The following is a 25,821-nucleotide window of genomic DNA, read 5'->3' on the forward strand; positions in this document are numbered from 1 at the left end:
ACCACTGCCTTGGTCTGACAAACATTCAAGAGGGGATGTAGCTTTGTCCCCAATGAAAGCAGCACAGAGGCAGCTGCTTGGTGGGGATGTGACTCAGGCTAGCTGCCGGGAGGCTCACCGTGCGATTCAATTGCTCCATCTGCCGAGTCAACTAGGAAATGCAGAAGACACTTGGAAGGGAAGGGGGAGAAATAAGGAAGGGAAACAAAGCCGGACGTGGTAACTGTGATGGTCCACATAAATGAGTTGGTCATCACGTGTGTGAGTCAGAGAAACCCATACAAGGAAAACATCGTTATATCCATTTCACAGGTGAGGAAACAGCAACTCAGAGGGGTTGAATTACTTTGCTTAAGTTCACACAACTGTTAAGTGACGTGCTTGACTTTTCAAGGCCTTCCACTGACGAAAGTAGGGGGAGCTAATGTTGTCGGTCAGGGTGGCTGGTATTTTCACCGGAAGCTTCTTTGCCATAGACATCTTGGCTGCAGGCACTTTGGCTGCAAACATTTTTGTTGCATAAGGTATTGGCTGTAAGGCAATTTTGCCATGAAAGGTAGAATGACTGGTGGACGGTTTGGTTTGACAGTTTTCAACTAGTTGAAATGTGTTAGCTTTTCTTCTAGTTATTGACGTTATTGATGTCTTCCTGGAGCTGACAGATGATGATGATTTGCCCCAAGAGTTGCTGTCTTATTGTGAAACACACTACACTGGAGGAGAAAGAGGCCGAGGGCCTTGAAGGCGCAGAGTTGAACCCACAAAGTTCCAGTAGAACTTTGGAACATGTATCAAGGGGCATGTGACAACATGCCAAGAAACAATCCTTGATGTAGAGCCTCTCAGCGTAGCACAAGGCTCAGGTGCCAACACGCAGCCTAGTGTCTGGAAGCTGATACCTCTCTTTTTTTTTCTAATTAATTTTTTTATTAAAATTTTTTTTTTGGTCGTACCACACGGCATGCGGGTACTTAGCTCCCTGCCCAGGGATTGAACCTGTGCCCCCTGCAGTGGAAGCACAGAATCTTAACCACTGGACCGCCAGGGAGGTCTGTTTTAAAAAAAAAAAATTTTTTTTTTTGGCTGATACCTCTCTTAATGAAGGAAGAAATTTTAGTGAAAAATAAAAAGTGTGATGCTGGGAGTTCCCTGGCGGTCCAGGGGTTAGGACGCTTTCACTGCCAGGGCCTGCAAACCGCAAGGCACCATCAAAAAAAAAAAAAGTATGATGCATTTCACAACAGTCTTTTTAATTTCGTCATTCATTTCTCATGTTTCATTATGTTCTTTTTAATGTTCCTCTTTTATTTTTCATTATTTTTTCTTTTTAAAATTGAAATATAGTTGATTTACAATATTAGTTTCTGGTGTACAGCAAAATGATTCAGTTACATATATATGTATATATCAGTATATATATTCTTTTTCAGATTATTTCCCATTATAGGTATTATAAGATATTGAATATAGTTCCCTTTGCTATGCAGTAGGTCCTCATTGTTTATTTCATTATGTTATCTTTTATGGCAAATTGCCTTATGGCCAATTGGTTATGTGGTGAAATGCTTGTGGCAAAGATGTTTTTGGCAAAAGTATCTAGAACCATCCATCGGGCACTCTGTTAAATAATTTCACTTGTCTTATTTAGTACACAAGCCTTTGAAGTAGGTGTTCTCCTGATTTTTAGAAATGTGGAACCTGAAACTTAGAGACATCAGGTAACTTATTTGAGGTCCCCAAATCACTAAATGGCAGAATTCTGCCTGGTTCTGAAGCTTGGCCCTCATAAATATAGAGTTGAAGGTGGGCAAATAGAAACACAATAATATCACACCCATAAATAAGGACCACTACTATATTAATTCTGGATTTACCACCACTCTTACCATTTTCTAATGAGTGGATATACTTTGTTTTACACAGCACAGAGAGATGAGAAAAGATGTGTGTAGATAGAATCTTGGTCAACTGAACACTTTGGAAAGGATGCTCACGACTGAAATAGATTCCACTGCAAATTGTTTCATTGCAGGGAATAAATCTGTAATTTAGCTTTTTGTAAAAAAATGCGTGTTCATATTTTGCATTTGCTTTCAATTAAAAAGATAAATTTCACATTATTTCATGTATATGTTATCCGTATACAAATGAAAAAAACTACAGGTAAAGTCATATGACTCCCCCCCATACTTCCCAAGTACACTTCCCAGAAGTAAATAGTGTGCATCTGTTGAGATCTTTTTCTGTTTTTTGGCTTTAAGATCCTTTTATTTATCTATTTATTTATTAGTTATTTTTTTATGATCCAGATATAGGATCCTTTTACACTTTTAAAAATTATTGAGAATTCCAAGGAACTTTTGTTTAAGTAGATTGTATCTACTGATGTTTACTGTATTGGAAAATAAAATTGAAAAATTTAAAATACAAGCACACACAATCATACATTCTATTAGCCATTAGAGCTATGATGTTATCACATATCTTGTCTCTGGAAAACTCCACTGTACACTTAAAACAGAATGAGAATGGAAATAACGTTTACTGTTACTGTGAAAATAGTTTTGGCCTCTTGGACCCCTTTGAACGGTTAGGTCTTGGGACTCCAGGGATCCTCAGGTGACACTTGAGAACCACTGTTTTAAACCATTTACAGAGCTCATGGATGGGAAATGATAAAGGGGCCTTTGTGATGAAATAGGATTTAAAGTTTCACTTTTACATTTCTTGCTTTTTTCTTTGTCTTTTATTTTTAAGATTTTTCTTTCTTTTTTTTACACAGCAGGTTCTTATTAGTCATCAGTTTTATGCACATCAGTGTATACATGTCAATCCCAATCACCCAGTTCATCCCATCACCACCCCTCCCCCACCACTTTCCCCCCTTGGTGTCCATATGTTTGTTCTCTACATCTGTGTCTCAACTTCTGTCCTGCAAACTGGTTCGTCTGTACCATTTTTCTAGTTTCCACATATATGCTTTAATATACGATATTTGTTTTTCTCTTTCTGACTTATTTCACTCTGTATGACAGTCTCTAGATCCATCCACTTCTCAACAAATGACCCAATTTCGTTCCTTTTTATGGCTGAGTAATAGTCCATTGTATATATGCACCACATCTTCTTTATCCATTCATCTGTCAATGGGCATTTAGGTGCTTCCATGACCTGGCTATTGTAAATAGTGCTGCAATGAACATTGGGGTGCATGTGTCTTTTTGAATTGTGGTTTTCTCTGGGTATGTGCCCAGTAGTGGGATTGCTGGATCATATGGTAATTCTATTTTTAGTTTTTTAAGGAACCCCCATACTGTTCTCCATAGTGGCTGTATCAGTTTACATTCCCACCAACAGTGCAAGAGGGTTCCCTTTTCTCCACACCCTCTCCAGCGTTTGTTGTTTGTAGATTTTCTGATGAAGCCCATTCTAACTGGTGTGAGGTGATACCTCATTGTAGTTTTGATTTGCACTTCTCTAATAATTAGTGATGTTGAGCAGCTTTTCATGTGCTTCTTGGCCATCTGTATATCTTCTTTGGAGAAATGTCTATTTAGGTCTTCTGCCCATTTTTGATTGGGTTGTTTGTTTCTTTAATATTGAGCTGTATGAGCTGTTTATATATTTTGGAGATTAATCCTTTGTCAGTTGCTTCATTTGCAAATATTTTCTCCTATTCTGAGGGTTGTCTTTTCGTCTTGTTTATGGTTTTGTTTGTTGTGCAAAAGCTTTGAAGTTTCATTAGGTCCCATTTGTTTATTTTTGTTTTTATTTCCATAACTCTAGGAGGTGGATCAAAAAAGATCTTGCTGTGATTTATGTCAAAGAGTGTTCTTCCTATGTTTTCCTCTAAGAGTTTTATGGTGTCCGGTCTTACATATACGTCTCTAATCCATTTTGAGTTTATTTTTGTGTATGGTGTTAGGGAGTGTTCTAATTTCATTCTTTTACCTGTAGCTGTCCAGTTTTCCCAGCACCACTTATTGAAGAGACTGTCTTTTCTCCATTCTATATCCTTGCCTCCTTTGTCATAGATTAGTTGGCCGTAGGTGCGTGGGTTTACCTCTGGGCTTTCTATCTTGTTCCACTGATCTATGTTTCTGTTTTTGTGCCAGTACCATATTGTCTGATTACTGTAGCTTTGTAGTATAGTCTGAAGTCAGGGAGTCTGATTCCTTCAGCTCCGTTCTTTTCCCTCAAGACTGCTTTGGCTATTTGGGGTCTTTTGTGTCGCCATACAAATTTTAAGATTTTTTGTTCTAGTTCCGTAAAAAATACCATTGGTAATTTGATGGGGATTGCATTGAATCTGTAGATTGCTTTGGGTAGTATATTTTCACACTATTGATTCTTCCAATCCAAGAACGTGGTATATCTCTCCATCTGTTGGTATCATCTTTAATTTCTTTCATCAGTGTCTTACAGTTTTCTGCATACAGGTCCTTTGTCTCCCTAGGTAGGTTTATTCCTAGGTATTTTATTCTTTTTGTTGCAATGGTAAATGGGAGTGTTTCCTTAATTTCTCTTTCAGATTCCTCATCATTAGTGTATAGGAATGCAAGAGATTTCTGTGCATTAATTTTGTATCCTGCAACTTTACCAAATTCATTGATTAGCTCTAGTAGTTTTCTGGTGGCAACTTTAGGATTCTCTATGTATAGTATCATGTCATCTGCAAACAGTGACAGTTTTACTTCTTTTCCAATTTGTATTCCTTTTATTTCTTTTTCTTCTCTGATTGCCATGGATAGGACTTCCAAAACTATGTTGAATAATAGCGGTGAGAGTGGACATCCTTGTCTTGTTCCTGATCTTAGAGGAAATGCTTTCAGTTTTTCACCATTGAGAATGATGTTTGCTGTGGGTTTGTCATATATGGCCTTTATTACGTTGAGGTAGGTTCCCTCTATGCCCACTTTCTGGAGAGTTTTTATCACAAATAGGCATTGAATTTTGTCAGAAGCTTTTTCTGCATCTACTGAGATGATCATATGGTTTTTATTCTTCAGTTTGTTAATATGGTGTATCACATTGATTGATTTGTGTATACTGAAGAATCCTGGCATCCCTGGGATAAATCCCACTTGATCATGGTGTATGATCCTTTGAATGTGTTGTTGGATTCTGTTTGCTAGTTTTTTATTGAGGATTTTTGCATCTATATTCATCAATGATATTGGTCTGTAATTTTCTTTTTTTGTAGTATCTTTGTCTGGTTTTGGTATCAGGGTGATGGTGGCCTCATAGAATGAGTTTGGGAGTGTTCCTTCCTCTGCAATTTTTTGGAAGAGTTTGAGAAGGATGGGTGTTAGCTCTTCTCTAAATGTTTGATAGAATTCACCTTGAAGCCATCTGGTCCTGGACTTTTGTCTGTTGGAAGATTTTATTTTTTATTTTTTTTATTTTGCGGTACGCGCGCCTCTCACTGTTGTGGCCTCTCCCGTTGCGGAGCACAGCCTCCGGATGCACAGGCTCAGTGGCCGTGGCTCACGGGCCTAGCTGCTCCGCGGCATGTGGGATCTTCCCGGACCGGGGCATGAACCCGTGTCCCCTGCATCGGCAGGCAGACTCTCAACCACTGCACCACCAGGGAAGCCCTGGATCTGTCATTTTTGACTTCCAAATAATTCTCTTAGTTTCCCACCAGGTCAACCAGGCATTTAAAAACATGTTTTAACATTTTTATCCATCATGTTAAGGTTCACAAAAGGAGTGTTTTGTCAGAATATCTACTCCAAAATATTCCGGGAAGTGGGAAATCCTTTTGGTGGAAGATGAATGCAAAAGTTCTACATGACTTCCCCTTGGAAAGAAGTAAAAATTTCAAATGATTGGTTTAACGTAATCAACATTTTTGAATATATCTCCCAAATACTCCTCATCCTAAAATGGCACAAGATAGGAAAGACATGAAAACTAAACAAAATATAATCCTGGCAGGAATTCTATGTTTAGAAAAAGAAAATATTTAGCAGTGCTGTCCCTCCTGCCTGAACTGGTAAGATGCTGATATAAATTTGGAACTATCCAAATTAGTTCTCTTTGCTCTGACACATTTTTTAAAAGTTCAAAGTCATCCTCCAATATCTTTTTAAAAATTAATTAAGTAATTAATTTTGGCTGCGTTGGGTCTTCGTTGTTGCTGCACGCGGGCTTTCTCTGGTTGCGGCGAGCGGGGGCTACTCTTCGTTGCAGTGTGTGGGCTTCTCATTGCGGTGGCTTCTCTTGTTGAGGAGCACGGGCTGTAGATGAGTGGGCTCAGTAGTTGTGGCTCGCGGGCTTTAGAGCGCAGGCCCAGTAGTTGTGGCGCATGGGCTTAGCTGCTCCGTCGCATGTGGGATCTTCCTGGACCAGGGCTCGAACCTGTGTCCCCTGCATTGGCAGGCGGATTCTTAACCACTGCACCACCTGGGAAGTGTCCAACCTCCAGTAACTTTTTATCCCACCAGCAAACTGCAGGGCTACAGAATGAAGACTACATGTACCCACACATCAGATCTGACTACAACAATAAACTTTACTTAAGTAGTTTGGTGCTTATAAAGCCTTAACGCATGTGCTAATTTTCCAAGTGCTATATATTCAAGAGTAGATTTGTGTTTGCTCCTGCCAGGACATAGCTTCACAATAACTCTATTCTTTTAAAAAAAAATTGATTTGTTCTTTCCCACCCACCTCTTTCACAATAGCATAGCTAAACCTTAGCTTCTTTCCCCAAACCTTGCCTCCCAACCCCACTGCCTCGCTTTCACCAGGACTCCCTTTGTCCCTGGGGACAGGCCTCTGCAGAGCTTCCTCGAAAGGACCATTTTCCTCCCACTCTCACTGCTTTTAAAAATGGGATGCATTCTGAAGGATTCTTTCTCTTTTCATTCAGCTCTCTCTTCTTCACTTCTGCTTTGGGGTAAAGTACCTTGACACACGTTAATTATTTTGGTCTGGTTACACTTCCTCTGGTCAAAGAGAAGACTAATATGGAAAGGAGACACCCATGTATTATTTCTATCTCTAGTCGACAGCAGGGGTTCTGAAAACGTGACTCATGGAACTTGTTAGAAATGCAAATATTCTGGTCCTACCCCAGACCTACTGAATCACAAGCTTTGGGTGTGGGGCGAAGCAATCTGTTTTAACAAGCCCTCCAGCTGATTCTGATTCCCACTCAAGTTTGAGAGCCACTGGGCTAACATCTCCCTTTCCTCCTTTCCTTCTCTTACTAGGTGCCTATGCAGTCCCTCTCAGTTGCCCCTGTAGGTGCTGACAAGTATTGGAGTCTCTTACCAACGCTGGGACTGGGGAAAGCAGATTCCCAAAGAGCAAGCGTGCAAACACGTAAGTTGTAGAATTTAACCACCTTCCTTCTAAGATTAGAGCCTTTGAACGGGAAGAAAAGCAAGTGTGACAGCAAGCAGCCACTCAAAGCTGCTCAATGCCACAGCCAGAGAAAGTAAGGTAGCTCCAGTCCCCTTTTCAGAACCCATCTCACTAACCCTGGGGCAAAAGGTGAGATGCTGGATGACTGTTGTCCATCGCTGACCTGAGGAAGAGTTTTGGAGGGTCTTCTAATTGGGTTTGAGGTTTTGCTAATTTTCACTGGCAGAGAATTTGTCTGTTGAGGGTTTTTTTTTTTTTAATCATATCAGATTGTTTGACTGCACATTACGAAAAACTAACAAGTATCAGTAATTCCAGTGGTTAAAAGAGATGGCAGTTCACGTTTCCCTTGCACACAAGGCCAGAGGTGGGCTGCCAAGGACTAGTGTAATGGTTCCATGATCATCAGGGACCCTGGCTCCATTTTCTTCCTGCTTTACCCTCCTTCATGGTCCAATTCACAGTATAAAATGCTGCCTAACTCCTCAACATTACATCTAAACCCCAGCCAGCAGGAAGGAGGAAAAGAGACTGTCTCCTTCCTCTAAGGACACCTTCCGGAAATTAAACATAAAAGTTTGCTTATATTCATTGACTGGTTCCTTGTCACATGACATCTCTAGTTGCCAGGGAGGCTGGGAAAGGTAGTCTTGATTTTGGATGGTCACAAGCCCCAACTAAAAACCAGGAGTTTTATTACAAAGGGAGAAGGTGAAGGACAATTAGTAGTCTCTGCCTCACAGGTCCAATTTTAAGGGCTGTACGTCACACCTATATCACTTCTGGCGTCCCAGGTATATCCCAGAGTCTCTTACCTGAGTTTTTTGGGCCAGTTCTGCTGACAGACTTACCTCTCTGTCTTTCTCACTTCTTTTTAGATTTACCAACCAAAGGAATCATGTGGGTCTTTTGGGGTGGTGAGGAAGTTCAAAATTGGCTCATTAATTCTTTACATTATTCCACGCAACTCACTTTGGAGACTTCTCTGAGGCTGCAAGAGTCATTTTCTGATTCCCTGGAAAAGGGCACACTGTTATGGTTCTTTCTGTCAGCATGGAAGCAAAGCAGTCTCTGCTGGGTCATAGATGTGATCATGAGTTTGGCATGGGTTCCAAACACCATCAAGTGTATTCTAGGAAATTGGGGCAGATCTGCTCAAAAGCTCCCATCTTTGTGCTTTAAGTCCCCAAACAACTCTTAATGTTGAGGCCTTGTGGACTTTCACATAGATTAGCATCATCACACTGTCCCCGAGGCTGTCCATCCTTAAAATGCTGCTGGGGTATATACTAACCACTACTAAAGCCATTTCCCTGGACCATTAGGTCTCATAAATATTACGTCTCACAAATCTCTCAAATTTCTGATGGCAGTTAGCTCATGTGAGAGGTTCTAGATACTGCTTAACTGTCGTCACGACCATATGGACCCACTGTTTAATGATCACTCAGACCTGGGAGGATGTGCACAGTAAAGAATCAGGACTATACAGCCTAAGTCATCCTGCAGCAACCAACACCTCCAACAGAAATACAGTGTAAAGTATTTCAGGCGACAAGGGAAATTGGCTCACTTAACTGAATAATGCTGGGGTAGGTCTTTCTTTGGGCATTTTCCAGGTCTTCAAATCATGTTGTTTGGTTTTTTTTTTTTCTCTCTCTCTCTCAGCTCTGCATTCCTCTATGTTGGCTTCATTCTCAGGTGGGCTTTCTCCATATGGCAGAGAAGATAACTTGCTGCCATAAATGGTAGCTCTTTGGGGTCCTCAGTAGTATTTAAAAATATAAAATGGTGCTGAGATTTAAAAAAGTTTGAGAACTGCTGGGAAACATATTTACTAATGAATCAGTCACTAACAACCGAAAGTCTCATCCACCCATCCAATTAATCACTATTCCCCTACTGCGTTCTAGGCACTGCCTGGTAGCAGGGATTATATGTGTGTCCACCTCTGTGGTGAAAGTGGGGTCAGCCATACCCCAGCCATATCAATGGGTTCTCCAAAGGAAAGACAGATTTTGTTACGAGAAAGAGGAAGAATTGCTGGGTAATCATCAACAGCAGAGTCCACCATGGCAGGTGCTGTATTTGTTTACAGAAAATCAAAGTTTCCAATTCATTTAGAATTAGAATTTACTAAATTGACCAATTAGACAGGAAAAAAAAAGGAAAATCTTTGGAATCTCTTCCCATGAGACCCAGAGTCCCACTCTACCCATGTCCCTTTTGTCCAGGGCCAAAGGTAGTGGAGAGAAGCTGGGACAAATTTGTGGGGCCCCGTGGTGTGGAAAGGAGCCTGAGGCAAATTCCCTGTAAAGACTTTTGAGCTTTATTGAGGCTTGAAAAATTCTTTCCATTAGGGACCAAACCTAGTCCTAGAGTTTTTGCCTCTGGCCATGGGGATGGTCAAGAAATGACTGTGACAAATCCCCAAATAAATAGATGAGTCCACTGGAAATTTTTAGAGGAAAAACATTGCCCAGAAGTGGCGGTGAAGGGTGTACACCTCCACTTCTTCCATAGGTATTGGGCTCATTATGTAAGGAAGAAAAACAAAGAATAAAAAACAGAGAGATGGGATTTCTTTTCACACCAAGTGTATGGCTCTGATTTCTCCAGGACAGAGCCAATTCTGTAAAGTGGGGACTCTTCTGGAAAGGAGGCTCAGAGCTTCCCCTCAAGTGACAGGCACCTGCAGCTCAGGTGGGCACTGGACTGTGTTCTCTGCCTTAGGCTAGGTAATGCTTCCATTGGATAACCAGCAAATGATTTTTTTTAAGCTATTAAATCTTCATGCAATTTTGAAAGATGTTTTATTACAGACATTTTTTATTTTCAAACACACAAAAGTAGAGGGAATATTATAATGAACACCTATGTACCCACCACTCAGCTTTCACAATTATCAACCCATGGACAAGCTTCTTTTATCTATAGTCTCTCCACCCCATGGGATTATTTACAGCTATCGTATAACAGACATCATAATATTTTAAGTAATTTTTAAAAAAAGATTTTAAAAATCATGAAACATACATTAAATATTTTAATGGTGTCACTGACTGACCTCCACAAATTCACGAAGGAGAAATGGATAAACCTAGCCAGAAAATAATTCTTTTCTCTTTCCCACCCCGCCATCCACCTTCCCCCAAAGTGAGTCAACTCAGTCAAGAATAATTACGGAGATATTTGGACATCCCTGACGCCAACAGCATAATCTCAACTATGGGCCTGAGGTCCAAGAATTGAGAATCTTTGCAGGCAAATCCACACGTGCATGTGTTTCTTCCTCCCGTTTTGAAACCTAATGACCTCAACATTGGGTTTGCCACGCACATCTTCCATTTTTCACTTCCCCTGGCATTCGAAAGAAATCCCTGCCTATGTCTGGATTTCCTCACATGCATTCCCCGGGCAACGTTAGTTGTGAAATACCAGAATGGTTATAGCAAAGACATTTCTCTTCAGCAAACAGAGCCCAGAGTTCTGATGGACGGTGCTAATGGCGATAGGATGCTGCATCTCACGAAGATGAAGGAACATGTCTACTTTTTCAGATCTACAGTTTCTCCAGCACTTACTTTGGACGGTGATTGGACCCATGCATACCTAAAAGATAAAAACAGGTGATCTCCATGCCTAATTACAATAACTGAAGTAGCACCCCAAGGAAGTAGCTATAAAGTGAACTTGAAAGTACTAATTAAAAAAATGCATCTCATCTGTAACTGGTTTGTTGAAATGTCTAAATTTATTAGAGATAGAAAGTGTTTTTTTAACTTTTGTTGAATCCCCTCTGCGCCCCCCCCCCCACCTTTTTTTTGGTTGCGGCTCTTTTCACGAAATCTTGACCAAATTCTAACTTTCTCATCAGTTTTAGGGTTTAAGACCAAGCCCTGTTCATTTAAAACACTTTAAACTTGAACTTGACTTAAAGCTTGGCTCTTCCCTCCTCCCCAACTCCAGTGGAGGCCGGGGCTGTGGGCCCGGCATCTTGGAGGGGAGCAGGGATTTGGTTCTGAGGTTCCTCTACACCCTGTCTCCACTAATTCAAGCTCCTGGAGGGTTGGAGCCAGGCAGGAGGTGGGAGGGCTGGCTTTGGTCACTGTCACATGTCAGAGTGGGGAGGGGACCCTGCTACTGGGCTCCCACATGTCTTCTCACCTCTGAGCTCCTTCACATGCAAGCAGAGGTGGCTGGAGCATCCCCGTCTTCTTCTCAGAACAAGAAACCAGGGTGCCTTCAAGCTCTGTGGGAGAGGCTCCTCCCACCAGCAGGTGAGGCATCTCTATGTATAAATACGTCTCCTCTCTTCAAGGCACCCATGCCACGCATCCCTCTCTTCTTCTCCATGGTGGTTGGAGGAGTAGATGGAAAAGGAAAGCAAACCCTACCCCTAGCCTCCTAGAGCATCCTCCCATGAATGCTTGTGCTGGGCCCTGCTTGAGTAGCAGGCCCGTGAGCTCTGCAGCTCAACACACATCCAGCCAGAGAAAAGCTGCCCTCGTACATTTCAGAAGCACCTACGTTGTTAGGGGTGAGCCTCTTGGAACTCCCTTTCACTTGACATTAGGGATGGGAAACTCCCCTCTTGGCCCCCACGGGCAGGGAATTAACTCGGCAACAAGAACACCGTATTCTCTGCAGGTCTGTCTACGCTTCCCTCTCTCCAGCCCTCTTCTCCCACAGTTGGGGGTGTGTGGGAGGCAGAGGGAGAGGCATCGTCCTGCACAGGAGCTGCAAGCCCTGTGGGGAGGCGGCTACTGCCTGTTAGAAGATGCTCAATTTGAATGTGAGGGTTCTTAGTGCATTTTGACCTCAGCTTTGGGTCAAAGCACAATCTTGGTTCAAAAGGAAAATTCCACGTCCTGAGCAGGCTTTGCAGCTTGTTAAACCCATCTGTAAACACACACTTAGCGAGGAAGAGGAAGCAGCGGGAGAAGCATGTGACAGGCCTTGTCCTGTTGGCCAGTGTGGTTGCTCTTCTATAAAATGGGCGAGAGCAGGTGGTGGTGTCTAGAATGAAGAATCCGGTTTCGAATTGTAAAGATCCTTGGGAAAATTTTGTACAAAAATTAAAAAGGTGACAGGGCTTCAGTGTGTATCCACACAGGCCGGTGATTTCATTCACTAGACTACACCACCCCATAAAGACAGGGGACCAGAGCTGGTCTTGATATCGATTATATATCCAGTGCTCACCACGGTGCATGGCACACAGAGCGCAGTCGATGCGTTATTTGTTGAGTAGTTGAATGCATGGAAGTAACTGGGGGACACTCGTGACTGTATCCTTAACAACTAGTTGCTACCTAACATTTTCTGAACTCTTAATGTGTGTGCGTCAAACACGGTTCTAGGTTCCCCGGAAGCTATGAAGATAGTCAATTCCTGTCCTCAAGAAGTTTATGATGAAGGGTAGGAAACAGATTGGCATGACTGCCTACTAATAGTGCCTGGGAGAAAGCAAGGACCCGGTCTTTCAAGACAGCAAAGAGTGGGAGGTGGAGAAGCCCCCGGCACGACTCTGACCCGGATACAGCCCTGATCCGAATTGTTGCAAGTGAGGCTGAACTCACTCCTTCCTGTTCCCCTACTGTGACACGGGGGTCACCCAGCTAGCAATGGAAGTGACTCAGAAGCCTCCCAATTCACAATGATGCGTAAGTGGAGAGAACATTCATTGAACTGGAAGAGAGGTGTGTTTGAGATAACAAAGCTCATGGGTTGCTGTCTTGGATTCTCTTGTAATCCTCCCTCTTGCCCTGGAACTAGCCATACTGGAGTTTAGCTCTGAGATTGGTTCTGTCTCTCCCTCCTCATTACATATCACAAATTCCGTCAAAATTGTTTTCTGTTTGGGTCTTAATATAGAGTCAGGTAACTAACTTTTCCATGTACCTGCTGGTTTATGGATAAACCAGCTCTTGAAAGCGGTAACTTGAGTGGACGGTCCCTAAGAAGGGAAGTTAGTGGTGAGAATTTCAGACTCGAGGCAGACTCATGGCAGGGGGCGGGGACGGGGGCGGGGGGGGAGTGGGGAGGCGTGGTATATGGGGTTGTCGGTTGCAGCTTCCCCATTCCCCCAGAGGGTGGTCCTTCACTCCTCTGAGGTCCCCACCATGCATCCAGGATCCACCTTCACCCCTTAGCCCTGAGGCAACCCAGGGCAACTCTCCCCTGAGAATAGTAACCAGATTCTCTGGTCTCACTGGAGACTTTGGGAATCAAGTAAAAGACAAGAGTGAGACTGAACTGCCCGAGGGAGGGATGCCCATGTACCTCTCTGCAAAGTGGGTGTCGGGAAGGAGCATAGCTGCAGCCCTTCAGTCCCGTCTGACCATGGACAGGCCACCAAGTGGAACTCCAAGTCCAGTAATCAGAGAACCAAGCAGAGGAAGACGCAGGTGCAACAAAGTGAGCGTTGGTAACTCAACAGAGCCTTGCTCAGAGAAGGTGCTCTCTTACACTGACCGTGGATGTGATCCTTGGCAGAAGGATGCCCCTCTAGCTGGGAAAGCCAGTTCCCTGGGGCCACTTGCACTTATTTGGAACAAATCAAATCCTGTCAATCCAAAGGCTCTCATCGCACACGGTGTGAATATTTATATATAAAGCGTGTGTCAATCTGGCTGGTGGCATGGACCGCAGCAGCCAACAGCACACAGAATAAGCCTGGAAAGAAAAATGTACTTGGCGGCTGTCCCTGGAAGGCTCTTCGAAGGGATCTCTGTTTGAAATGTTTTCCAGCTGTTATTTCCTTTCTGAACAATCGGAACCTAATTCAATTGGTGGCACCTTTCTCCTCTCCAGATTTTTGTCAGAAGGCAAATTACCCACCTATAGCTCTCCACAATCATATAGATGGTTTTGCTGGTTTGGGCTGAGGCTTTTACTGAATTGTAAATAAATGATCCTGTTGGTACAGGGGAGGCGTATTCTACGTGATGTGGTCTTTCAATTACATGGCGTGATGGCAGACTAGCAAGACGCTGTGCATTATCTCCAGAATTCTGGGGGTAACAAGGTCAACAGCTGTCTCCGAGCTGACTCAGGGCAGATCCACGTTAATTACTGTGTTTCTGGGGGAGCTGGGGCAGACGAAGCAGAGAGCGCCAAGAACACCCATGGGTTACAGTTAAAAAACCAAACAAAACCAATGAAGCTTGACTTTGGAAACAGTTCCATCCTTATATATCATAAAAACTATTTATAAAACAAAACACGACTCCATAGATACACCAACAACACTTGACTTTGGAAACAGTGCCATCCTTATATATCATAAAAACTATTTATAAAACAAAACATGACTCCATAGATACAACTTTCCTTCTGGCTTAATCATTTCCCCACCCAGCTTCCACTCCCAGTGCGGTTGGCAGTGAGGTTAGAGACAGAAGGGGATAAAAAGCCACAGAAAAGAGACTGAAGAAGTTAGAATTCAAAACATAAGTTGTCACCTTGCCAGAAACGGACGAGAATCTGGAGTCCCTGACTTGCCTGGGAATGCTGGTGAAGACACCACACCGCGTGGGAACAGGAGGCGAATCCAGCTCAGCTGAGTCGACCGGCTGCGCGGACTTCATTTCTGTCCTCCCATCTCTGGGAACCAGCCTCCCAGATAACAGCAACCTGCACAAAGCTTGTGTTTGCCACCCTCCTGTTTCCCCACCAGGGTCTCCGTTTCCCCTCCAGACATTTTCTTTCCCCTTCAGCTGGCTTTCAACTTGATTACTCATAAAACGTTAATGGTGACGTAAGTTTTATTTGACGGTATCTCAGGATGCCATTTCCCAGGGAAGCCATGTTTTCTTTAACACAGTAGCAGGCACAAGGGATTCCATTATTCAGATATAACAGCCATATGTGCATTCCTGACTCTTTGTCAGAGTCCTAAATTGATCGGATTCTCTCCTGCTCCCATCTAAAGCTCAGAGCACATACTCCTGTGCTGCAGATGGGTCTTTGCCACTCACAGTGTGGTTCACGGAGCTGCAGGGGTGACATCACCTGGGAACTTGTGAGAATGCAAATCTCAGACCCCACCTTCGCCATAACCACTGGATCAGAATCTGCACTTTTGTAAAGTCCCCCCACTGATCCATACGCACAATCAAGTTTGAGACGCACGTGGTTTTCAAACTGTGGGCTGCCGCTCGTTAGTAAGTCATGAAATCAATTCAGTGCTTGCGACCAGGATTTTTTAAAAAATGCAATGATAGAGAGAACATATGAGTGCATCACATGTAGTAGGGGTAAACCTTGTGAAATTTGTTTCAATTATTGTAAGTGTTGGGTCAGTGTGTATTTTTCCAGTGGGTCAATGTCAAAACATTTGAAAGCTGCTGATCTTTTATTTAATTTTTTAAAATTTATTTTTGGCTGTGTTGGGTCTTTGTTGCTGCCTGCAGACTTTCTCTAGTTGTGGTGAACAGGGTCTACTCTTCGTTGTGGTGCGCGGGCTTCTCACTGCAGTGGCTTCTCTTGTTGCAGAGCATGTGCTCTAGAGCGCAGCCTCAGTAGTTGTGGCATGTGGGCTCTAGAGCACAGGTTCAGTAGTTGTGGCACACGGCTTAGTTGCTCCGTGGCATGTGGGACCTACCTGGACCAGGGCTCGAACCCGTGCCCCCTGCATTGGCAGGCGGATTCTTAACCACTGAGCCACCAGGGAAGTCCCGTGAAAGCTGCTGATCTTATGATCTGGTTGGTTACTCCTCAAGGCAGTCTAAGCTCTACCCTTTCCTTAAGTTCACCCATCAGACATATACCTGCAACATGAAATTAACCCCTCTGACAGCTGAACGGAAACATGCTTTCTTAGGCTCCCTCACTTTCACCACGAAGCTTTATAAAGAAATGGTTTTGTATGTAGGTCAGTGATAAAGACTCATTTGATATATTCCTTCTAGAAAAAAAAATCTTTCCTGAAAAATAGCATGTTTCCTTCTATTAGATAATGTGTTATTTAATCTATTGTATTTCTTTTTGAGTCTTGACTCCCAGTTATCTTTGGGCCATATCCAACACTACAGAATAGTCACTATAATTGTTTTGTAATTCTTTCTTCATTACCTTGAGAATATATGTTAATAGTCTGTGTACATTTGCCAGTCACCTCATATCAGAAGGTCAGAAAGGTTAATTCTTTATAGATCAGGAAATTGCATGGTGGAAGCAAACGGTGATGCTGGTCTCCTGCACCATGGAAGCCCATTCTGTGACGTCGTGTTTGATTCCAATGTCGGAGGAGAACGTGGGCTGGGGGGCCGAGTTACATGTATCCTACAGGATTAATCAGACGGTGAATGAATGTGTTCTGAAATACGGCTCTGTTACACCTGCTTTAGCTGTGTGACCCTGGGCAAGCTATTTTACCCCTCTCTATATTAAGGCTAATAAAAGTACCTACCTAATAGGGCCTGGGGAAGGCTAAATGTGTAATTCTATCAAATACGCTATAAAATGTTGCTGTATACCGGGCACAGTGGCAGATGCTGGGAATACAGCAGACAGAAGTAGAAAGTTCCTGCCCGCTGAGTTTCTAGTCTAGCAAGGAAGCAGACACCAGACAAGCAGCAGGTTCTCACAGAGGGAGACAGTCAAAAAACAAGGAACTCGCTTCAATAGCCTCCCAATGGGTTCCCCTGCTTCCGCCCTCACCCCTTCAAAGACCCTCCACGGGCCCAGAAGGGAATGCAAAGTCCTAAGGCTCTACTTGGGCTCCAGCTGCCTCTCCAAGGCGTTTCCTACCACTCCTCCGCCTGCCTTGCTCATTCACTTCCAGCCACATTGACCCCTTGCTACTTTTCGAGCACCCCAAGCAGGTCCTCCTCAGGGTCTTGTGTGGATCGTTCTCCCCCAGGATCTCCACATGGCTCACCTCTCCCTTCATTCAGGTCTCTGCTCACAACCCCTTTGTCGGTGAGGTCTTTCCAGAAGATCCCACCTAAAATAGACACCCTCCAGCACTCTATTCCTCTACCCTTAATTTCCTCCCGTAGTTCTTTTTAATACCGATACATATTATAATGGCTTATGTGTCAACTTGGCTAGGCCCAGTATTTGGTATCAGTATCCAGATATGTGAGCAAACGTGATTCTAGATGTTTCTGTGAAGGCATTTTTTTTAAGATGAGATTAGCATTTAAATCAGTAGACTTTGCATAAAGCAGATTGCCCTCTGTAATGTGACTGGGCCTCATCCAATCAGTCAAAGGCCTTAAGAGAAAAACACTGACCCTGAAGAGGGAATTCTGTCAGGAGTCTGCCTTTGGAGTCAAACTGCAACATCAGCTCTTCTCTGGGGCTCCAGGATGCTAGCCTACCCTGCAGTTTTAAGGCTTGACAGCCTCTACAATCACATGAGCCAATTCCTTAAGTCTTTCTGTTTGTGTACATACATACACACGCATCTATATCCATCCATCCATCCACCCACATATATATATATCCTATTGGTTCTGTTTCTCTGGAGAACCCTAAAACATAGATCTGTTTGTCTTCCTGGACCAAGAGACACACTCCATGACAGCAGAGACTTTGTGCTATCACTGCTCTATCCTTGGCGCTCAATAAACTTGTCTTGAATGAAGGGAGCCAGTAAGAATTTCAGATTGGAAAAAATGCTATTAAAGGAAATAAGCCAGGTGACAAGAGTCAATGACTGGGGAGAACATTTTCTTCTTGTACTGGGTTGAATAGTGTCCTCCCAAAATTCATGTCTACCTAGTACCTCTCAGTGTGATCTTTGTGGAAATAGGGTCTTTGCAGATATAATTAAATTGAGATGAGGTCATAATGGATTAGGGTAGGTCCTCATCCAGTAAGTAGTGTCTTTATAAGAAGAGAAAACAGAGACACAGAACACACGGAAAGGAGGATGCCGTGGGAAGGCACAGGGACACAGAGACACGGAGGGAGAATGGCGTGTGACGTCAGAGGCACGTAGCATCCAGGATTGCCAGCAACCACCAGAAACTCTCAGAGAGAGGCATGGGATGGCTTTCCCTCAGGGCCTCCAGTAGGTTGCCCACCCTGCTGACACCCACTGGACTTCCAGCTTCCGGAACTGCAAGAAAACATATTTCTGTTGTTTAAGTCCCCAGTTGTGGTACTTTGCTCCAGCAGCCCCAGGAAATGGACACACCCCTCTTCCTCACATCTCTATCAGTTCCCCAGAACCCTGCAACTCACCTGCAGCTGTCCCCAGAGCCCCTCACTGAGTCACCTTTTTTGTGTGGAGCCCCCAGCAGCTGAGTGCAGGTTCCCACTTGGCCACCGGGTAACTTTGCATCTAGATGTGAGCAGGTGGTGAGAGTCTGCACAGGAGCTGGGGGTGGTCCAAAAGCACAGCCAGTTTTTTCAAAACTTCAGTGTCCTGGTTGGGAGGAAACAAGCCTCAAACTGTGCTGGGAATCAAGACCAGAGCACATGAGGTTACCAGCCAACTGCACAAATGGGACATCCAGAGGCAATCACCCAGCTTTTGGTTCAGTAAGCTCCTTTTTCAATTAAAAAGCCTGGAAGTATCATATATGAAGGGGTCTTGTAGATTTCCATCGGCTGCTGTTTCATCCAGAGGATGACAGCTTTTCTCTGCCAGGGCTAGAGCTCTCGTGGGGCTCTGGCGTGAATGCTCTTGGGTGCTGTGTGTGTGTGATTTTGGGAAGAAGGGCACGGGACTGAAGGGCGGTTCCTACTGGCACGAGCTGGTACTGGCTCCTGCGATACTTTTCATTCATAGCACTGATCACAGTTTGTAATTGCATATTTACGGAATTAATTTATTTTGCCTGGAAGGATCCGTGTCTGTTTTGCCAAAAATCCCCAGGAGGATGGGGATTATGACTTTTTGCTTCCCTGTGTCGCTGCGCAAAGCGCGGTGTGCAGCTGACAGCAAGCATTCGATAACTATTTGCTAGAGGGAAGTGAGATGTGCAAACACAGATTAATAGATTGGGATGCCAAAGTCACCCTGCTGAAGAGTGCTGTACATCTCTTAGAAGTAACCTCCCTTTTCACTACATAACTCCATCTCCCGTGTGGCCCAACTGATGAAAATTCCCCTCCTCTTAATCTTCACATAAGGGAACTTATGTGAAGGGAACCAACTCACGGGGCTTTCTTTCTCTCCCCTAACTCTACTGTAACCTCTTTTTTTAGGTAGTCAACTTTTTTTTCCTTCCAAAGGAAAACTTATGTGGAATCCCAATCCAAATCCAACTGAAGGCTGAGTTGTTCACGGGGCAGTGGGAGTTGCGGCAGGTGTGGAACCCTCACGAGCCTCCCGCTAAGGCACCTCCAATGATCCCCAGAGAGTTTCTGGTTTGAAAACCCCACTACGGGAGTCCCAGAGGATCCCCCCCATCTGGGGACGTGGGCCTCTGAGACTCAGCTTCAGTGGAAGCTGGGCCCTCAGACCTTGACTCAGACTCAAATGTTGGGACCACACTCCCCCAGGAGGTGGCCCCCCCGGAAGGCAGATTCCGGCTCCTCAGGGAAACATGTCTCTCCATCACCTCGTATCCATCTGATAAACAGACTACTTCTTCAGGACTGAGCAGCAGGATAAAGCACAGTACAACCACATAAGAAAAATAACTTTGTTATTGGACATATATAATCTTATCAAAAGTAGGTCATAGCATCACATCCATAACTGAATACTAGCTCAACTGTTATATGGACCTGTTATAAATAACGAACATAGCTACTGAAGTATATGACTAGCCACTGGAAATAAAAACAGAGTCACGACACACATGGAATTCCCCAGGGTGCTTGCTTTGGGGATCTCATAAAGAACGCTGAGGCCCCTGGGGGATGTGTAAAAGGGTCTTCTTTCTATGATATCCCTAAAGCAGTAATATTTGTTGCAGGAGCACGTGAAGTCCAAGGTTTTATGTGTTAACAATTATGGCCATGTTTGTGTTTTTTCCTCAAATGGAAAATTATTTTTTGATTTGTTGTGAAACATACATGCTGATGGTGCCAGGACAAATTTCATCTATTTCCTGAACTCATTATTAATAACTTTATGCTTTTTTTTTTTTTTTTTTTGCGGTACGCGGGCCTCTCACTCTTGTGGCCTCTCCCGTCGCGGAGCACAGGCTCCGGACGCACAGGCTCGGCGGCCATGGCTCACGGGCCCAGCCGCTCCACGGCATGTGGGATCTTCCTGGACCGGGGCACGAACCCGTGTCCCCTGCATCAGCAGGCGGACTCTCAACCACTGTGCCACCAGGGAAGCCCCTATTAATAACTTTAGATGGCTCTGTTCTTCTAGTTGTTTGGCCTGGATTCCTGCAAATGAATTTCCTTTTCAGGAAAGGTTATCTGAAAGATGTTAAGGTGATACTGCTGCTCTGTGACAGGCTGGAGTGGCGAGAGGGCGAGGGACACTCGAAGTATGAGGAGGGATTTGCTATCACCCCAAGGAGATGCCTGGTGCCTAGTCACGAAGAAGATCCTCCCCCTGCATGCCTGGCAGCAGGCCTCACGAGGCCGACAGTAGTATGAACCCTAGAAAGGGAGCATGGCCAGAACCAGGGGGCCCTTCACCTGGCATCTGGTGGAGTAACAAAGCCCCGACCCCTGGATGCCAATGTGCATTTGTTATTTACCTGTTTGGCTAGGAACACACCTGCCTGAGTTTATACGGTAGAAATGACTTTAGTTGACCAATTCATTCTGTGGCAGGTGTTAGAATTAATACAGAAGGAGAGACAAGACAGCATTCCCTGTGTATCCCCGTAGGCGTTGGCATCATAAAGCTTATAATTTCTCCCTGTGGAACTGGAAAGGGAGGAGAATTTTCTTACACTAAAATGTATCCCCTCCTTGCGCTATTTTGAACTGGAGAGTTTTATGCCCATCGCTTTCCGAAACAGAAGCAATCTATGGAGTCCTATTCTAAGTTCTAGTTATCAGGGTGCAAAAAATTGAAGTCAGCATTTCTGGGAAAGAATTGAGGAGTGTACAAAGACCTTTCTTCCCCATGACACATGAAGTGGATTACCAAAAGTAGCAAATTTTATGCCCCCTACCCCCAAAAGCCTTTTCCATTAGGTTCTAAGCGGAAGTCCTGTTTAGACAGTGAAGCTTTGGTTTTCCACCCATAGCTAAAAGACACATTAGGAATAGCAATGCCTTATTATGTCTTATCTTTGACAAATATAATTTGGGCATACAGAGTACATATTCAGTCCTACGGTAGCAGTCCAAGTTTTGAAACTCTGAGGATAAATAATTATTGTATAAGTTGACCTGATCCAGCAGATTGAGATGATAAAATACAGGTTACTGTGTGTTTTGTTAGAAAATCTTATCCAGAATCGTCTCACAAATCCCGGATATTACCACCTTCCATTCATTCTGTTAATATATTACCCTAGCCTCTGGCTAAACACGCAATTTCGTTGCATTTTATGAGTACTCAACAACAGAGAAGAAAATTCTATTTCTACATACAGTTCATGGTTAAAAAGGTAATTAAATTCTTCATTAAAAAAAATCAAAGATGAACCTCATCATTTCTCATAGAGCCTGTGCATGATTTTGTTTTTTTTTTAGCATTCATCCATCCACACACTTTAAATACTGCGTCCCACAAGCAGGCAAACGTTAAATATATATACCAGATGGGAATCAACATCTGCTCAGTTCATCTCTGCGAACCCGTGGCTGGCGAGTGCTTCTGCTGTGAAGATTAGATTCTGGAGAGGCTGAAAGGGGGCAGGAAGGATCCTAGAAAAGGAGCACTGAGGATGCGTTCGCTTTCAGCTGTAACACTTTGGTGGACAGTCACCGGGGACTTTGTGTGAGTAAGAAACAGCGGAGTCAAGTGTTGGTGAAAAACTCAGCCACTGGCTGGCTGACTGGAGCCCTGTGTCTCTAACAGGACGGGGACGAGAGAAGGAAGGCTGGTGTCACTTGAGATTTGCAAACACAAGCCCTTCTTATCGTTCTGAAGAAAGATTGAAAAGTGGCAATATAAACACCCACGGTGGTTGTCTTTAAACAAGCTCTCCCAGGAGAGTGAAATGATGTAGGCTAAAAGGAGATGGAAAAAGAAAATTAAACACAAACCGCCCAGAAAGTCATGGGGACACTGCAGGGTGGGAAATGGGAACATGAGCAAAGAGAAGTTGTAACAGTGGTCCTTTGTGAAGCTTAATACAAGTACAAAGGTCTCGTGAACAGGTCGATGAAACGTCATTCTGGGTGTCAAACGACAAAGCCACAAAGTGAACTTGAAGGAGCCTGTAAGCTGCCCATTAAAACCAAGAGGTTCCCCAACAATATTACAAAGTGGCAGATGTTCCTGCCCCTCCCTTGAGCACTCGTGCTCCTGTGGTTCCAGAGAAAGCCTTTTCCGGAATGTGTGTCCTTCTGAGACCCACATAAGAGCGGGTAAGAGATAACACTGACTCCAGGGGAGGTTTGGGAATATACTTTGCCAGCTGCTTCCTGTGTTTGCCGAGGAAAGGAAATCAAGAAGACCTGCAAGAACTGCAACTAGGACTAAATTATGGAAAATTAAGGAAAAACCGGGAGGAAGTTTTTAGCAAACGAGGAAAACTGTTGTTTTGCCCCTCCCTCATCCAAGAGATCTTTCAATCATGTGTCAGTCTGAACACGCTGGCAAGCTTGGCTGGCCCCTGACAAGGGCTTCTAATTCCCACAGACAGCACATTTACCTGCCTCTGTGACGCAGCAGGTCCCCTGCCCAAGGTTCTTCTGCCCCATGGCCAACAACCCGAGCAGGCAGCCTCTTCCAGCCTGAGCACCACCGTACACCGATTCAACCTGGATCACAGCCTAATGGCGCCTGGCGGGCACCCGGTCACAGCCAGGGAATTTGGCACCTCTCCCTGAGGGTCAGTTACCTTTGTTTAACAAATAATCTATGGTTTACTAAGCAAGCTCACTCAATCGATCAGATAGCTTTAAAACGTCCTGGCCAACCGGGAGCCCGCTGTTCTAATGTGAACCAGGGCACTGCATTCACTTACTTTTTGTCTTGACAATGGAATTTACTCCTACAGCGACAGTAATTTTCTTCTTCAAATAGGATAGTTATAGATAAGCGTGGTAGGAACCCTTAACTGTCACATCTTGAGTGTCAGTATGTGGCAGCTTATAGGACAGTCAATATGGGACTGTAATTTTTCTCCATCTTTTCTAATCTCCACTCCTTCTCTCCTTTCCTTAATCAAAGTGAGGAAACAAGGTTGGATAAGAGGACAGAATATTTTAAATCTGTTAGATTGACAAGGAAAAAGAATTATCCACCAAGATAAATATACATTGTCATCTCTCCCTTTTCACTGAAAATTTTGATTTAATTTGACTTAATTTGATTTAATTCATTTAATTTGATTTAACTTTGACACTGAGGTGTAATAGTCTATTTTGGACACGTATCTATTATTTTTAATAAGTAAACTCACATTTTCTTAGAACTCGCCTTGCCATTCCCCACTTTTTGATAGTCTGCCAAATTTTAAGACACTGTGAGAGTACCTGATTCAGAAATCAGAAGGCCCTGGGAAATAAGGAAGTCAAAGGAAAGTTCCATGCAGATTCTCCAGGGGAAGCAAGTAAATCAATCATTTCCTCCCTCTTGTCTTTAGTATGTCTAGCCTGAAAATAGTGTTTGGGATAAGAGAAGTACGGAGAAGAAAGGAAAAGAGTTTAAAAAAAAGAAAAAAAGGACGTATCTTTTCTAGGTCTCCAGTGGTGTTCTGTTCTGTTCTCTGGATGATTTCACTGCAGGCGAACACTGCTCTTCCTTTGGCGTGAAGATGTCGGCGTGTGCTAAGGATAGAAGTCTCTGTGGGTTCCCAAGTCTCTTGTCTCAGTTCTTTTGGGGTTGTCATCTCCAGAGCCGAAGTCCATGGTCTCTGGAGAGCTGGATAATTCCTGAGGTAACGGGAACTCCTCTGCTGAAGAGTCAGTCCGGTGCCCAAACACCTTTTCCTGCAGCTCGGTGATGTCGTTGCGGATGTCCGCCAGCATGAGCAACAGGAAGTCGAAGGAACCAGGGGGTCCCTGCGCAGGAGAGAGGTGTCAAAGCTAGACCACCACACACCCAACCCCTGGCCGACTGATGGCTTCCGTGGGCTCCGGGGTCTGCTGTCCTGCTGCTGGCTGGCAACTACTTAAGTCAACTGTGTCGCAAAGGGACGAAACATAAGGACTACAACAGCCTGGGGGATTCTGCCTTCTATTCCTTCAGCTCCCGGATGAGCTATGGTGACACGCTGACCTCTCGTAGCTCTAGGCTCTATCAAATCCGGTAAAATGACAGAATATGAGAATAACCCTCCTAGGTTACTTTCCAAAGAACCCTGGAAGACACTTACGAAGGCAGAGAGTAGTGGTTAAGAGGCTGGGGTTCTGTTGCGTTTGAACCTCAGCTCTGCCACTTACTAGCCGTGTTGCCCTGGGCAAGTTACTTAATTGATTTGGGTTTCTGTTTCCCATCCATAAAACGGGGATAATAATAATCCTAACTCTGTAGGGTTTCATAAGTGAGGGTTTAATGAGTTAATGCATGTACAGGGCATGTAGCATAACACATTTTTAAATGTTATCTTTTTAAAAATGAAATTATTAAAATGTCTATAAGGATGGTTGACTATAACTGCAATTTTTAAAAAAATTAAATTTATTTATTTATTTTTATTTTTGGCTGTGTTGGGTCTTTGTTGCCACGTGTGGGCTTTTCTCTAGTTGCGGCGAGCGGGGGCTACTCTTTGTTGCGGTGCGCGGGCTTCTCATTGCGGTGGCTTCTCTTGTTGCGGAGCATGGACTCTAGGTGCGTGGGATTCAGTAGTTGCGGCACGTGGGCTCAGTAGTTGTGGCTCACGGGCTCTAGAGTGCAGGCTCAGTAGTTGTGGCACCCGGGCTTAGTTGCTCCGCGGCATGTGGGATCTTCCTGGACCAGGGCTCGAACCCGTGTCCCCTGCATTGGCAGGCGGATTCTTAACCACTGCGCCACCAGGGAAGCCCTATAACTGTAATTTAAACGAAGTTCAGTATATGGTAAAGGCGTCCATTCCTCATTGACCAGGAAAGGTCCAAACGAAGGCTTCCTAATTCTTCTACTGAGTGAACACCTTTTGTCATTATAAACTATTTACTAAGCCTTGGTTTCTACGAAGTGCTGTGTGGAACATGGGAAAATAATGTGTGAACACGAGTGTTCTGGGCTTCAATCTTTTTTTTTTTTTTTTGGCGGTACGCGGGCCTCTCACTGTTGTGGCCTCTCCCGTTGCGGAGCACAGGCTCCGGACGCACAGCCTCAGCGGCCATGGCTCAGGGGCCCAGCCGCTCCACGGCATGTGGGATCTTCCCGGACCGGGGCACGAACCCGTGTCCCCTGCATTGGCAGGCGGACTCTCAACCACTGCGCCACCGGGGAAGCCCTGGACTTCA

The 25,821-nt window shown here is 44.2% G+C and overlaps 1 protein-coding gene across 3 annotated transcripts in view; it reads right to left on the reverse strand.

Annotated features, from left to right (window-relative positions):
- Positions 1-20,413: 20,413 nt before the first annotated feature.
- Positions 20,414-25,821, reverse strand: part of CCBE1 (collagen and calcium binding EGF domains 1) — a 235,653-nt gene continuing 230,245 nt past the window's right edge. For all 3 annotated transcript variants that reach the window (XM_060029157.1, XM_060029159.1, XM_060029158.1), the window contains one exon: positions 20,414-24,432. In XM_060029157.1, the coding sequence (XP_059885140.1) occupies positions 24,199-24,432 (234 nt within the window). In that variant the 3' untranslated portion in view covers positions 20,414-24,198. The remainder of the gene's footprint in view (positions 24,433-25,821) is intronic.

This window comes from Delphinus delphis, chromosome 13 (assembly GCF_949987515.2).
Source record: "Delphinus delphis chromosome 13, mDelDel1.2, whole genome shotgun sequence".
In the NCBI taxonomy this organism is placed as follows: domain Eukaryota; kingdom Metazoa; phylum Chordata; class Mammalia; order Artiodactyla; family Delphinidae; genus Delphinus; species Delphinus delphis.